Genomic DNA, 15,328 nt, shown 5'->3' with positions numbered 1-15,328 from the left:
GACCCATTTAGAATCATTATGGCTTTGGTTGCACATTATGATTTAGAGTTGCACCAAATGGATGTAAAAACTGCTTTTCTGAATGGAAATTTAGATGAAGAAGTCTATATGGACCAGCCCGAAGGTTTTCCATTAAAGGGAAAAGAACATATGGTTTGCAAATTAAAGAAGTCAATATATGGTCTTAAACAAGCTTCCCGACAATGGTATCGCAAGTTCAATGATACCATCACTTCCTTTGGTTTTAAGGAAAACACTGTTGATCGGTGTATATACCTGAAGGTCAGTGGGAGTAAGTTTATCTTTCTGGTCCTATATGTTGATGATATATTGCTTGCCAGTAGTGATCTTGGCTTATTGTATGAAACTAAGGTTTTTCTCTCAAAGAACTTTGAAATGAAAGATATGAATGAGGCAACCTACGTGATAGGCATTGAAATATTTCGTGATCGATCACGTGGATTGTTAGGGTTGTCTCAAAAGGCATATATAGACAGAGTTCTAGAGAGATTTGGTATAGAGAACTGTTCAGCCAGTGTTGTTCCAATTCAGAAAGGGGATAAATTTAGTCTCATGCAATGCCCACAGAATGAATTGGAACGTAAGCAGATGGAAAATATACCTTATGCTTCTGCAGTTGGTAGCTTGATGTACGCTCAGACCTGTACCAGACCGGACATCAGTTTTGCAGTTGGAATGCTAGGAAGATACCAAAGTAATCCAGGGATGGATCACTGGAAAGCTGCAAAGAAGGTGATGAGATACTTGCAAGGAACAAAGAATTACATGCTTACATATAGAAAGTCAGATAGCCTTGAGGTGATTGGCTATTCGGATTCAGACTTTGCTGGATGTGTGGATAGTAGAAAGTCAACGTTTGGCTATTTGTTCCTATTGGCTGGAGGAGCAATCTCATGAAAAAGTGCCAAACAGACAAGCACTGCTTCGTCCACCATGGAAGCAGAATTTGTGGCATGTTTTGAGGCCACGGTTCATAGTTTGTGGCTGCGTAACTTCATCTCGGGACTTGGGATTGTCGACTCTATTGCCAGGCCGCTGAGAATCTTTTGTGACAATACTGCAGCCGTCCATTTCTCCAGAAACGACAAATATTCTAATGGTGCCAAGCACATTGAGCTTAAATATTTTGTTGTCAAGGAGGAAGTTCAGAAACAAAATGTGTCTATAGAAAATATGAGGACAGAGCTCATGATTGCCGATCCTTTGACAAAAGGTTTACAACCGAAGATTTTTAAAGAGCATGTTGAAAGAATGGGTCTTAGTTGTAATCCATGATATTGATTGAGGATTGTATTATGTTTATTTCTTTGACACTTAGATATAATTGATTATGTTTCTGATTTTTCTGTTCTTCAAATATATGTACATGTATGGATTTGAATGTATGATTACAGGAATTGTCTCTAACAAAGACATATGTTTGACCATTAAAGATACTTCTCATTTATGGACTGTGGTTAAATAATTTGCTAGTGTTGTAGTACTTGGAAGGAACTATGTCATTATGTTGATGTGGAACCGCCTTGACTCGCATTAGTAAGTTGTTTAATTATGGTATTATGATGACCCAACTGACTGTGGATTAGAATGATGCGCGCCTAATGTTTATATCATTCTAACCAAAGTATGGTCATATGGGCCAAGTGGGAGAATGTTGGGTTTTGACCCACATGACCACATCGTGGTCAGTTACGAGGATTACCGTAACTATCTCCTTGAGAAGTGGAAGCATAATATCCTTGATGGTAGGATATTCGAAGGGGTCTCACCCTCTGCCTAGAACGGGAACACAAAAAAAAAAAAAAACGGACTCCATCTCCGGGTGTTTGAACAGGGGCCAAGAGGGAGAAACAAACTAAGCTTAATTATCGATCAGATTACTCATGGATCCAGGTATGCTCCCTTTTCATGATTGGTTCTATTATGATCCTATGAACAGATGTTTTTACAGAAACTTGATAGAAAAGGTAACTTCACTGCATCTATTTATCAATTCTTCAATGTCGGATGAATTAGATGTCAGTTTGCTTCTTCTATCTGGAGTCTTGATGTACCTCTGAAATGCAAATATTTTCTCTGGCTCTGAAGAAAGCGATATCCTTGGAAAAAAGATAGGTAGGAACATAGGAGGTTGTGTTTTATGTCATCAAACACAGGAACCAGTGAATTAATTGTTCTCTTATTGCTTTCTTTTCTCTACCATTTGGAAAGGGATATGTTTCTCTCTTGAAGTTCTTCATCCTCAAACCTTCTTTCAGGACCTTTGTATAGAATGGAGACACAAATTTCTCAAAACAATTTCAGCCTATTACTCTTATGTTGTTCGTGGAGATAATCTGGGCTATTTGAAATAAGAGAAATACTCAGATTTGTCTTAACAAGCAATCCTCCATCATTTCTATTGCTAGCGCTGGCCTTCAAAATTTTAATCAGTGGTCTATTCTATGCAATCAAAAAAGCTACCAGCTTTCAGGAGAATTCGTAACAAAATCAAGAATATTTCTTACTCTCTTTCTATTGCTTGGTTTTTATTGAGGTGGTTATTATTTATCCCTTACCTCTCTAATTGATCTTGTTCTCTCTTCCAAGTTGTAATTTTTTTTATCTTTAGTCATAAAAGTTGGGTGGGTCCTTCTAGCCTCCCTTTATGATCAAAAAAGCAAAAATAAATAAAGAACAAACAATTATTGTACGAAAAAGAAAGAAAGAAAGAACAAGCAATTCTAGCATTCATTTGCTCCCAAATATAACTAGGATAGGATTCTCTCTCCCCCAGTCACAGGGACCATTTCACAGTAGTCCTGATCCTGTCATCGTTGGCACCGGCAAACTGAACGGGCGTGGGGGAATGGTTGACTGGTTGTGGACCATAGGAGCGTATTAAGTAAGATTAGACTTCCGGCCGGCCCAAGAAAAGACTCCATGGCCCAATGGATAAGGCGCTGGTCTACGGAACCAGAGATTCTGGGTTCGATCCCCAGTGGAGTCGCCGGCGTATTATATTAACCTATTAGTGCATTATTTTACGAGCCTTTTTGTCACTTCTCTGCGCTCCGCCATCCGCGCCACGTCACCGGGTCGCCGCACGCGCGTTCACGCTATAATCCACCCCTCCACGTGCTACAGATCTCCACGTGCTGCACACCATGTCGCTCCTAATCTCCCATTACCGTCGGATGGTGCTGCCTTTTGCCCATCCAACGGCCGAAAAGAACAGGCCAAGCAAGTACGACAAAAACTATGCCTTCGTTCATATCGACTATAAATTAATTTACAATATAAAGTCTAACACGAATCTTAAAGTATGAGTACTCATAGTTGGCTCCCACGGCATGATATCAGTTTTTGCTACGTGGCGGAGCCACGGAGGTAACCCGCCTATTATTCAATTCACCGTCATAGACATGCCTATGGCCATTCAAGGTGCTTGATCGGCGACGGATGGAGTATTGATGTGATGGAGAACCCATGGGTTGATGTAGTTTTTTTGAGACTATGGCCGACGACTATCAGCACTAAGGTGGGGAAGGGACTTCGAGTTTCTGATCTGCTCCGGCCGGAAGAGGCAGAGTGGGATGGCGACAGACTAGGCCAGCTGTTTGGAGAGCATCTAGTAGAGCGGGTTCAGTCGATTCCCCTTTCGGGATCAGCAGGTCCAGATGTCAGGGTCTGGAGCACTATCTCTCGAGCGAGCGTTGGGATCGGAGAGGTTGCCCGGCTCCTTCAGCCAGGCTCACAGCCGGGCCTAGATTGTGGCTGGGTGTGGAGGTTTGGGCTACACCAGAGGGGTTGCTCTCTTTCTTTGGAAGGTGGCCTGGGAGCGGTTGCCGACATGCTCAGTGTTGTGTAGACGAGGTATGAGCCTTTCCCCCTCATGTCCAGACTGTGGGGTGGATGAGTCGGTGGATCATGTTCTATTCCACTGCGTATAGGCGAGAGGTGTTTGGAGTTTGACTGGGATCCCGGAGGACACCTGGAGTGGGAGGGATCTCTTCCTGGAGGAGGTTCGGCTGTGGGCTAGTGCACCTCAGATGCAGGGATTGGCTATCAGGGCGTCTTGTATAGCATACCAGATATGGCTGGCTAGGAACGCCCGAGTGTTTGGTGAGCGTCGGCTATCGTTACGTTTTGTGATAGAGCGGGCTTGCGCTCAAGCTGCAGAGATTGTTCAGGTAGAGCCAGCTCATAAACCTTTGACAGCTCGGGACATCTGGGGTTCCTATATTGCTTCGGCAGCTCCACACAGGGTATTCTTTACTTGGGAGCCCCCACCCCCGAGTTTCCTCAAGGTCAATTTTGATGACTCTGTCATGGATGGTAGCAGGAGGGGAGGGGCCGGATTCGTTGTTAGAGACCCGAGTTTTGATGTGGTGGCAGCAGAGGGCCGTTAAATTTTTGATATCTCTGTTCCAGGGGCAGAGCTGCGAGCGACCTGGATGGGCCTGTCTTATACGCGGCGGGTACTCCGGGCGAGCTCGGTTTTTCTGGAGGGTGATTCGGCCACGGTGATTAGCTGGATCCGTAGGGGCCCGAGTAGCCATGGATGTGCTCATCCCTTGCTTCGCGACATTTGGATGATGGTGGAAGAGAGGGTTACATTACAGGCCATGCATGTATATCGTGAGGCCAATGGGGCGGCCGACTGGGTGGCTGCGTATGTAGCGAGCCACTCAAGAGGCACCCTATGGGCTGGGGAGAGAGAGATGCCCGGAGCACTTCGGAACATTTTGTATTCTGACTTCTTAGAGTGTATTCATACCCGTGATGTATGAAATGCCCGCTTTAGCAAAAAAAAAAATAATATATATATATATATAATTTATCAAACTACCCGACAGCAGATGCTACGTAGGAGAATCAGGATTAGTTATCTTATACCGGGGAGAAGGATACCCTAAACCTTTCTTCTTCCCTCTTCAAAGCCTCGTCTCCTCCTCTCCATTCCCTTCGTCTCTTCCTCTCTCGAGATCGCTTCGTCTCTCGAGCTCAGCGATGGCATCTCTCAAGGTTCCGGCTACCGTCCCTTCTCCATCGGAGGACGCTGAGCAGCTCCGCAAGGCCTTTGAAGGTACTATTGCCTCCTATTTCCTTTGTCCCTTCGTCTTCACTCGGGATCCTCGGGTTAGGACTTCCGATCTCGTCTCAGAAACCCTAGAAAGCTTAGTCTCACTCGGGTTGCTCCATTTTGATCGATTTTTCGTTTTTATGGTAGGTTGGGGCACCAATGAGGGGCTCATCATCTCCATCCTCGGCCACCGCAGCGCCGCCCAGCGCCGCGCCATCCGGCAGGCGTACCGCCAGTCCTACAATGAGGAACTCCTCAAGGCCCTCGACGGCGAGATCTCCGGCGACTTCGAGGTTTGATCCTCCTCTTCGGTCCCTAAACTTTCTTCTTTGTTTGCTGTTTTCCGGGTGCTGGTTTGGGCTGAGATTTGAAGGATTTGAGGGCAGAGGGCAGTGCTTCTGTGGACGCTGGATCCGGCGGAGAGGGACGCGTGGCTGGCGAACGAGGCGGTGAGGAAGTGGCGCCCCGAGAACCGGGTGTTGATCGAGATAGCCTGTGCGAGGAGTTCTGGAGAGCTGTTTGCAGTGAGGCAGGCGTACCATGCGCGATTTAAGAGATCACTTGAGGAGGATGTGGCGGCCCACACCACTGGGGATTTCCGTAAGGTAATCGCAAAGGGTTAGTAGTGGATCTGTTTTGATCTTCGGTTTTGATGCTTGATCTGTGATCTGGGTTTGGTCTCTGGATGGAGATTTTTGTTTAATAATAGTTAAATTTTGATCTTGTCCTTTTTTTTTGATATAACTTTCTGTTTAAAACGATTAAGTTGGCATTTTTGGGCAGTAGTTTATAAGTCATATTTTTGTTTTATTTATTTGATCTGCATTTTTTATGCTTCTTTTCTGACTTGTGTTTGATCTCTGAATGAAGATTTTTCACGTGATGGTTGTCAAATTTGAAATCTGATTGCTATTTAGGGTGCCTTCAACGCCATAGGACTTTGAGAGAATATTATTTATTTTTGTTTGTTTGTTTTGTATAAAAAGATTGTTTAGTATGTGGTTTCAATGTTGCTGCTCTGCTTGAAGGTTTTTTTTGCTTGGTATTCATCAAACTTGAACTTCGGTTACTGTTTAATGTGCCTTCGAGGTAATCAGGTTTTGGTATCAGGGATTCAGTGCAAGATTATTCAATTGATTTTTGCCTTGATGCTTGTTTTAGTCTTTGGATTTTATCTCTGCGTTAAGGCTAGGTGGTCATCAAATGCAATGTCATTGGACTTTGGCCTTCTGGAATTGAGTGTAGTGTATAAATTTCTTCCCCTCTTTTTTGGTTGAAGTGTGGAGAATTTGTTTAGTAGAACTATTCTTGAAAACTAAACCGGGAGAGTGGGATTGTCCATAACTACCTTCCACCTCTTTCTTATTCTTCGCTGTTAATTTGTAGGTGCTTCCACTAAAAGTGTAGGTATGTTAGTCTGTTATACTGAGGTGCTGCTTGGCCGCTTGAATTTCAAAACGCTGGCCTTGGACCATGGTAGTTGTACTCTAGGTCCTGGGGATTAGACTTTTGATCAATGATTAATGGTATGAGAAGTACCAAAGTCATGCCTATATAGAATGATCCACAGAATAAGAATAGATAGAGCTGCAGTGGTGACTTTGGGAGTGGGGTGTTATGAAGGTGCTTATAGCAGCATTACATGGAGTACCTAGCCTGCATTGGAAGATGTTTCTGTTGAGAAGCTTAAGCAAAAAAGGATTAGTAAATAGTTTGCCAGAATGAGGTATTCAATTTCAGAACTTAGTTAATCGTCTGCTCAAAACATTAGGGTCTTCCTGTGTCTCCCAATCTCACAACACATTTGGGAGGCGGTAAACTAGTGCTGTGTAATTAAACAAAAGAAAGACAAAATATAGAGCAACTACAGAGAGCAAAGAGTTTTTCTTTTGTGCGTTATTCACGAATGGTTGTTCTGTGTTTCAGCTTTTGGTGCCACTTGTAAGTGCCTACCGCTATGAAGGAGAAGAGATCAACTTAACATTGGCGAAATCAGAGGCTAGGATGCTGCATGAGAAGATCTCTGATAAGGCCTACAACCATGAAGAGCTTATCAGGATCCTTACTACAAGGAGCAAAGCACAACTGATTAAAACATTTAACCACTACAATGATGAGTTTGGTAAGCCAGTGAACAAGGTATACCCGGTTCTTTTAATTAAGCTCTTCCCTTCACAACCAGTGTTGGTGCTTAAATTTGTGCCGGAATTTATTTGGTGTTCCTCTGTTTTCTTTTTTTCTTTTTTTTTTTTTGGGGGGGGGGGGGGGGGGGGGCTGTTTTGTTTCTAAATTGCACCTGATTTTCCCCTTTAAAAAATTATGCTAATCATTAGTGCCCTTTTTTTGCAATAGATGCCTACACTCTTATTCTTTAAAATTTTCTTGCATATATTATTCTGGTTTGATATATGTCTCATAATTATTCATTCATTCCTACCTAGTGCCATATGCTTTGCTACTAATGACTTTCACCTAGGCATATCAGATCCTCCCTTGCTTTAAATTTCAGTAAAATAATTTGAGACACTATTATGCTCTTCTTGCTAATAGTCATCACATCTTAATTGTCTTGTTCGTCACTTTCACGTCAATCTGTGTAACTCCTTATTGGATGATATTCTTCAAATTTGACAAAAAAATATCCAACTTTAAATCTTTACCTTCCCAGTTAGTGGACAAAATCTTCTACCTAGATGCTGTAGCCTATTTTTTTCCCTTTTTTTTTTTCCTCTCTCCTTGAGTTCTCCACTTCCCCACTCCTGCACCTGAGTCTGCTGGAATGTACTCTTGATTCAGGTTCTTTAATGTGTATGTGATTGAATTACCTATCTTTTGTTGCGTTCCTCGCTCAATGAAATACATTAACATGTCATTTTTTATTAGTCTGACAGCATATCTCCACGTCATCTGATGAATTCATATTTTACTAGTTATGGAAAATTTTCCGCTTAACACTGGAGTTGAGCACACTGTACACATGTAACTCGTCTGCCGGTCGGCTTTGTATTGTTTATATCCCCATAACAAGCCTGAAAAATAAACAAATGAAATCTAAACTGTTGCTCCCAGCGCATTTAATGACCAAAAATCTACATCCCAACTTTTTTTGTTGAACTTTCTAACTGGGTTTTAGCTTGGTTTTCACAGGATTTGAAATCTGATCCCAAGGATGACTTCCTGGCTGCTCTGCGGGCCACCATTCGTTGCATTTGCTGTCCTGAAAGATACTTTGAGAAGGTCATTAGGTTGGCCATAAATGGGCTGGGAACAGATGAGAATGCTCTTACTCGAGTCATAACTATTCGTGCTGAGGTGGACTTGAAAGTGATCGCAGAGGTTTACCAGAAGAGAAACAGCATGCCACTTGAGCGTGCAATTAAAGGCGACACTTCTGGAGATTACGAGGCAATGCTTCTTGCACTGCTAGGGCAGGAAGCTTGAGGAGCTTGCTCCCTTTGGTGTCGTCTCCTTTGAATGAGAATAAAATCCTGGTGTAGCTGAAGGCATGTTCGGGTGTGGATGGTCTCTCAGTTTGTGCTGTAGTAAATTGTGAGTGTCAGGTCGTTTCCCTGTTTTGTGTGTGCTATGTTAATGTATGTGGGTTTTTCCCTTCATCAACATCTGTGCTGTAGGGAATTTCGCCCTTCTTTTACCCTTGGTATGTCTACTTTCTGAATATCGTGGAGTTCTCTTTAGATTTTGGCCCAATTATCGGGATGTTGGTTGACCTAGTTTTTTTTTTTTTTTTTTGCTTAAAAAAATCCTTCAGACCAACCATGATTATTTAGTAATGATCGGTTTGGTTGCCGGAGTAGCGGTTCTCTCTTGCAGGCCTTCCTATTCCACTTATCAGTGAGTTCTACGCTACTTCTTCTGCAGGTACTATCTAATTACGGCATCTCCATGATAAATTGAAGCTGCATCATATATTACCACCTTATCACGGTACCGAAGTGTCTGTTATCTATTAATTTATTTCCTAGATGGCAATTCGATGCCCTCAACGCCACCAAATTGATCTATATCCAACTTTTTCCATCTCTCTCTCTCTCTCTCTGGAGGAGGGTGGGTGCTGTGTTACCCATGTAAACTGAAAAACTGATACTGGTGCAGCTTTCATCAGACTATACATGTTTACATAGAAGCAAATCATGCTGTCTACTGGGTTGTTTTTTTTACGACTCATCATGCGAAAGAATTTGTCTGAATGGATAGGCTTTAGCCAATTTTTTTTTTTTTCTAATTTTATTAACCCCATTCACGTTGTAAGCTGCAGTTGTTAAAAAATAAAAATAAATAATAATAATAATAATAAAGTTGCGGTGTTTACTCATGTAAACTGAAAAAAGTCAGTCCCCGTTAAAAGTTGCACCCAAAAGCTGGCGACGGTAAGGAAAAACGGTTGGTGCAGCTGAGGCCGCCAACTGGTTCGTACCAATCAGTAGTTTGAATCACTCGCAGTGGGGTACGGTACCTTGGTTTGCTTCCCGCCTTTGTAGCACAATTCATGCTGCCAAACTTATCCAATGTTTCTAAAATTAATTTTTAGTAAAAATAAAAATATAAGCATAAAAAATAAATAAAATAAATAAAATTATTGATGGAGAGCAGTTTAGTGTGCCATGAAAAGGGAAGGCCAAATTCTTCGGTGAGCCTCTGTTTAAAAGTTTGGATGGTGTTTAAGTCTTGTACAGAATGGAAATGAGGTTTGTTCTTTTGGGCAGCCAAGGTAGCACAAATTCACCCAATCTAGAAAGCTTGCTATCTTATCCTATTTGGATCAGATTTTGATTAAGAAACTTTTAGTTAGGATCGCAAAGGGTTAGACTTATGGATCCAAAATTTTAAATCAGTTGGGCATGTGTTTGGACCGATAGAGCTCTGTTCAGATCAAAATAATTTACGTAGAATTGAGTTATAATCTTAGATAAGAATTTTTTGATGACTGTTCTTTTCCTCGATGCTGATTATTTAAATCATTTTGAAATCTAGCCCGTAAAAACTGTTAATATTGGATTTGACAGGCTAATTTAAGTTAATTTAGGATTGAGGTCAAAAAAATGTGACTTGAAATGATCCATGGATGGGTATAAGTCAAAAGGTCCGAATCTGATGTCAAATCAGATTAGGTAGGCATCAATGTTTTGTATGTTATTGTCCTTCCTTTACCAGACTCAAATGTTATCCGACTAACTCATTGCCACCATAGGGAGCACCTTGTCATAGTCTCGCATTAATTGACGAAAGAGCACAATATCAAATTACAAGCCCGGGCCAGTTCTCCACAAATACCTTAAGCTTTTGGGGTCGTGAATCCACAACAAGTGATACTAGGGCCCTGTTTGGGGGAGCTTTTGGAGGACCAGAAAGCACTTTCTGGCCCTCCAAAAGTACTTTTAGATGAAAAACTGTGTTTGGTAAATTTTTCAAAAAGCTGTTTCAGCTTTTGCGGGAAGCTGAAAACAGCTTTTGGGAGGAAGCTCCAATTTGAAGCTTTTGGGAGGAAGCTGTTTCAGCTTTTTCGGAAAGCTGTATTTTTGACAAAAATGTCCATATTAAAATAACATAATTTTATAGTTTGTCCCTTTATAAACCTAAAAATCTGCTGGAGCCAAGAACCCTAGCCGTCAGACTCCCTTCCGTAAGAAAAGGTATTTTTCTTTTCAATTTTTGTATGCATTTCTTGAACCACATTTTAGAAGAAAAAAATTTTAATCCTTATCCATACCTTCCGAAATCAATCTATTGTTTTTTTTTCATCAACCTCGCGGCCCACGCTGAGGTCCTCCTCGAGTATGGACCACGAAGAAGAGCCCCTGGACCGTGGAAAATTATTTTATGAAAAATTATGAAAAATTATTATGAAAAATTATTTTATACTAATAATTATAATATTTTATACCTTTATTTTTGTATTATACTATAAGTATAATATCATATTATATTATATCATAATACATTAATATGTTATGTTAAATAATTTAATATTATGTTATATTATGGAAAATTAATTTATACTAATAATTATAATATTTTATACCTTTATTTTTGTATTATACTATAAATATAATATCATATTATATTATATCATAATACATTAATATGTTATGTTAAATAATTTAATATTATGTTATATTATGAAAAATTAATTTATACTAATAATTATAATATTTTATACCTTTATTATTGTATTATACTATAAAAATTATATTATATTACATTACATTATAATACATTAATATGTTATTTGAAATAATTTAATATTATGTTATATTATGAAAAATTAATTTATAATAATAATTATAATATTTTATACCTTTATTATTGTATTATACTATAAATATTATATTATATTACATTACATTATAATACATTAATATGTTATTTTAAAGAATTTAATATTATGTTATATTATGAGAAATTAATTTATACTAATAATTATAATATTTTATACTTTTATTATTGTATTATACTATAAATATAATATATATTACATTATATCATAATACATTAATATGTTATGTTAAATAATTTAATATTATGTTATATTTACAAATATTAATTTACTCTAATAATTATATTACTATTATGCTATATTAACATAATATTATTTTATATTACAATAATATTATACTATATCGTATATTTATGTATTAATTTATGTTATGTTTTATTATGTTCTGTTGTATAATACTATGCAATGTCCTTTATGGTAATTTTGTCATACAAAAGTACTTTCTCAGTTTGTTTACCAAACACAAAACAAAGTACCACAGCACTTTACGAATGTAGTTACCAAACAGCAAATAGCTTTTTATAACAGCTCTACTTCAGACAGCTCTACTTCTAACAGCTCTACTTCCAATAGCTCTACTGCCAGCAGCTCCCCCAAACAGGGCCTAGAACCAAGTCCAGTTTCTCAATCCAAATACTAAGGACCGGGTCATTGGTGGGCCTCCCGTCTCGAGTTAGAAGCGAGGGCATTCGAGGTTAGTGTAAAAGATTGTATTCACACATCGATTGATAAGGGGATGCCGTGTGACATCTTGCTAAGTTCTCCATCCAACAGCTTAAAATTTATGAGCTATGTGTGTGACATCTTGCTGTACATGGCGGACTTTGAACAATACACTAGAGAACACTTGATTACACTTATCTGAAGGTCTATATATAATATATATTGTAGTAAGGAGGGCAAAGTCACCATTACAATCTCATAAAAAGAACACCAAAAACATGAAGCAGACTTAAAAACTAGTGGTGGGAAGGCATCAGTCCAATTAGAGAGATGTTAGATACCCAGTTGGCCAGCAGATCGGCCACCTCATTCCCCTCTTGATAAATGTGGGATCATAGACCGCTACACCGCTCCTTTTATTAGTTGATGTGGAACTATTGCAATCTCCCTTATGCAACATCGTGACCCCTTTGTTATGAATCAGCTCGTACTTGAGAGGGGAGTCCATCGATGGCCTGTGTCCTATACAACCTCATCAGGTTCTCCTCGATCTTGGAATCTCTTAGAAAAGGGACTGCATGAATGATAAGGATTGTGACGTATGTTAGACCTAGTTTTGATGCCATCTGTCACGGCCCCGACTCGAGATCGCGAGTCGGGGGTCCACGCCAACCGCCGCACATCCGTAGAAAACTCTTCCCACGAGTATGCAAGGCATCTTAACCAAATTCTCAATATATCAAATAATTCAACTAAATAAATGCAATCTTATTCCATTAACTAACTCGAGTCATAAAGTCTCACAGTTCTAAATACGCAGCGGAACAATAAAGATAAAACATCAATTTAAATAAATCCTAATCTAAGATAACTTGTGCCACAGTTCTTCTATTTACTCTCCCATTTTGCAACCCTGATAGGTTAGTTCTCGGAAGCTGTAAAATAACAAGAAATTGTATAATGAGCTAGACAACCCAGTACGTAATACATACCTTAACTAGACAATTCATATAATAACATAAAATATATATACAAATTACAATGAGTCAACATAATAACATAATCAATTTCTTTTCAAACACAAATTTATTAAAATCCGTATCTTTCAAATATCCATATACATAATTGTAAATCTGATTCAAAACAAATCACATTCAACTCAACAGCCTTTAACTACGACTACACTTATACCCTGTGGCTGAGCCAAAAACAGAACCGTACTTATACCCTGCGGAGTGGGCCAGAATACTGCACTTATACCCTGCGGAGTGGGCTAGAATACCACACTTATATCCTGTGGTGAGGCCAGAATTGCCAATGCATAACCCCCAATTGGCAGGGTCCAAAACATAGTCAGGCTGAGAGTTCCAAATTTGATGCACATCAAAATTCTTTTGTAACATAATAGATATATCATATTCCGATCTAAATATGCATATACGATGCAAGAACAGTAGATATATCCAAAAATATTATTCTAATTCATATATCTATTTTTCATTTAAATCATCATCTCGTAAAATTCATAAATCACATATAAATTCATTAACAATTTATTCGATGCAAAAATAATATTATATAAATGAAGAGTCTAGAGAAGGCAATTCATTACTTACTTCGAACGCGATCCACAACAAATCCAATTAATCTCACAAATTCCTCGCAAAACCTAATATCAAAAATCATATTTTTTTTAAATTCATCACAATATATATATAAAACTTAAATCTTAACATCCTCCCATGGCCAACCCTGCAGAAGTGTCTAGCACCTCGGGTTGAGGTTCGGATTCAGGTTCATACCCGTAAACCACCCTCCTCCCTTTATTTTATTATTATTATTATTATTATTATTTTCTTTCTTTCTTTCTTTTCTTTTTCTTTCTTTTCTTTTCTTTTTTTTTCTTTTCTTTTCTTTTCTTTCCTTCCCTTCCCTTTTCTTTTTCTTTTCTTTTCTTCTCTTCTTCTCTAAAATCTTCTCCCGACTTCTTTCTTCCTTCCCCCCTTTCTTTCTTCTCCCGCGAAGGAAGGTCGGCGAGCTCGGAAGAGGCCAAGTCGAGGCCGACGGCGCCCGCAACGGTCGGCCCTCTCCTTCTTCCCGTGGAGGAGGCATGCGGACGGGAGAAGAAGAAGAGCCCGCAACGGTCGGCTTTTTCCTTCTTCCTTCCCTTCTTCTTTCTTTCTTTCTTTCTCTTTTTTTTTTTTTTCAAATGGTATAACAAAGAAATGAAGGGTAGAAACCCTTACCTCAGCCCCGGCGAAGATCCGGCGGCAATGGAGAAAGAGGAAGACCCGTGCCGTGGCTTCTCGACTCTCTCTCTCTCTCCCTCTCTCTCGGCCGACAGCCCAAGGAAGAGAACCCCCAACCAGGAGGGGAATTGGGTGTGGCTACTCTGCTTCGGATGGCTTCAAGAAGGAGGAAGGAGCCCTAAAAAAACAGGCATCCCTGGCTTTCAGGATGAATTTCTCCCTTCATCCCGCGCCCTCACGTGCGTCGCACGTGAGGCCGAAAGCTTGGGCTGGGCCGATCAAATGAACCGGGCCCAGTTCCAGGGTCTCACACCATCCTTCATGCTTGCAAGTCAAAAACTTAATTTATTTAGAGGAGAACCGTCCAAGCTAATGAACCCATGTGACACCCATTTTATTAGTCGATATGAAAATATGATATTTGACTAAGGGCTCCTACATAAAAGGGTGTTCAAAGACAACTAAACAAGAGCCTAGAGACCGGGGAAGACCCTCTATTAATAAAGAATTTAGGTGCACATATGTTACAAACAAATATAGAACTAAAAAAAAATTAATTAAATTTTTTTAATTATTTGGATTCTAGTATTTTATTTTTATGCAGATTTTTATTAGAATTTTGGATTGCCTAATGGTTATGGTATTAGAACATAATTCGCATTACTGGGAATACAAAATAGTGAGTTGATCAATAAATTAAATTAAAAAAAGGACACGGGGGAGTTCGGTCCAAACAAACAATCACTCACAACAATGATGGTTTCGGCATGCGGTAACTGGGCAAGGTTGCAACGACGATCGGGGAGAAGTAGGAAGCTCGGCGGGATAGGAGAAGGAAATCTAAAAGGGATTGTAATTTACTAAACAAGAGAGAAATCTAAAACTGATTGCATTGAGCTTCCATAGTTGCTTTAGACAATCTAATGCCTGCAATGTTCATTTTCGGAAGAGCCCTACTTCGGGATATGTACTTTTGGATAGTAAGCACACACCAATGATGTTTGTTATGAACTTTATCTTACAAAAAGAAAAAGA

At 39.5% G+C, this 15,328-nt stretch overlaps 1 protein-coding gene, 1 long non-coding RNA gene and 1 other non-coding gene across 4 annotated transcripts; 2 read left to right on the top strand and 1 right to left on the bottom strand.

The window, feature by feature from the left end:
• Positions 1 to 2,937: 2,937 nt before the first annotated feature.
• On the top strand, positions 2,938 to 3,010 carry TRNAR-ACG (transfer RNA arginine (anticodon ACG)). The gene has a single exon. It is a non-coding gene; the product is annotated as a tRNA-Arg (tRNA).
• A 1,892-nt stretch (positions 3,011 to 4,902) lies between these two features.
• On the top strand, positions 4,903 to 8,781 carry LOC103710539 (annexin Gh1-like). The gene is made up of 5 exons (XM_008796304.5): positions 4,903 to 5,089; positions 5,234 to 5,379; positions 5,473 to 5,691; positions 7,013 to 7,225; positions 8,234 to 8,781. The coding sequence occupies exons 1-5, from the start codon at positions 5,014 to 5,016 to the stop codon at positions 8,525 to 8,527; spliced, it is 948 nt and encodes a 315-aa protein (XP_008794526.4). The 5' UTR covers positions 4,903 to 5,013; the 3' UTR covers positions 8,528 to 8,781.
• Positions 8,782 to 11,656: 2,875 nt separating this feature from the next.
• On the bottom strand, positions 11,657 to 14,482 carry LOC149753205 (uncharacterized). Of its 2 annotated transcripts, none has more exons than XR_016395984.1 (3): positions 14,291 to 14,482; positions 13,661 to 13,713; positions 11,657 to 13,402 (listed from the first exon to the last, which is right to left on the bottom strand). It is a non-coding gene; the product is annotated as an uncharacterized LOC149753205 (long non-coding RNA). The 2 variants fall into 2 exon arrangements; XR_016395985.1 differs by having other exon boundaries at positions 11,657 to 13,338.
• Positions 14,483 to 15,328: the final 846 nt, after the last annotated feature.

This window comes from Phoenix dactylifera, chromosome 7 (genome assembly GCF_051530095.1).
Source record: "Phoenix dactylifera cultivar Ajwa chromosome 7, Ajwa_hap1_PhDact_Kaust_v1.1, whole genome shotgun sequence".
NCBI lineage: Eukaryota > Viridiplantae > Streptophyta > Magnoliopsida > Arecales > Arecaceae > Phoenix > Phoenix dactylifera.
The sequence above is the reverse complement of the archived record's forward strand: the minus strand, read 5'-3'. Positions and strand labels throughout refer to the sequence as shown.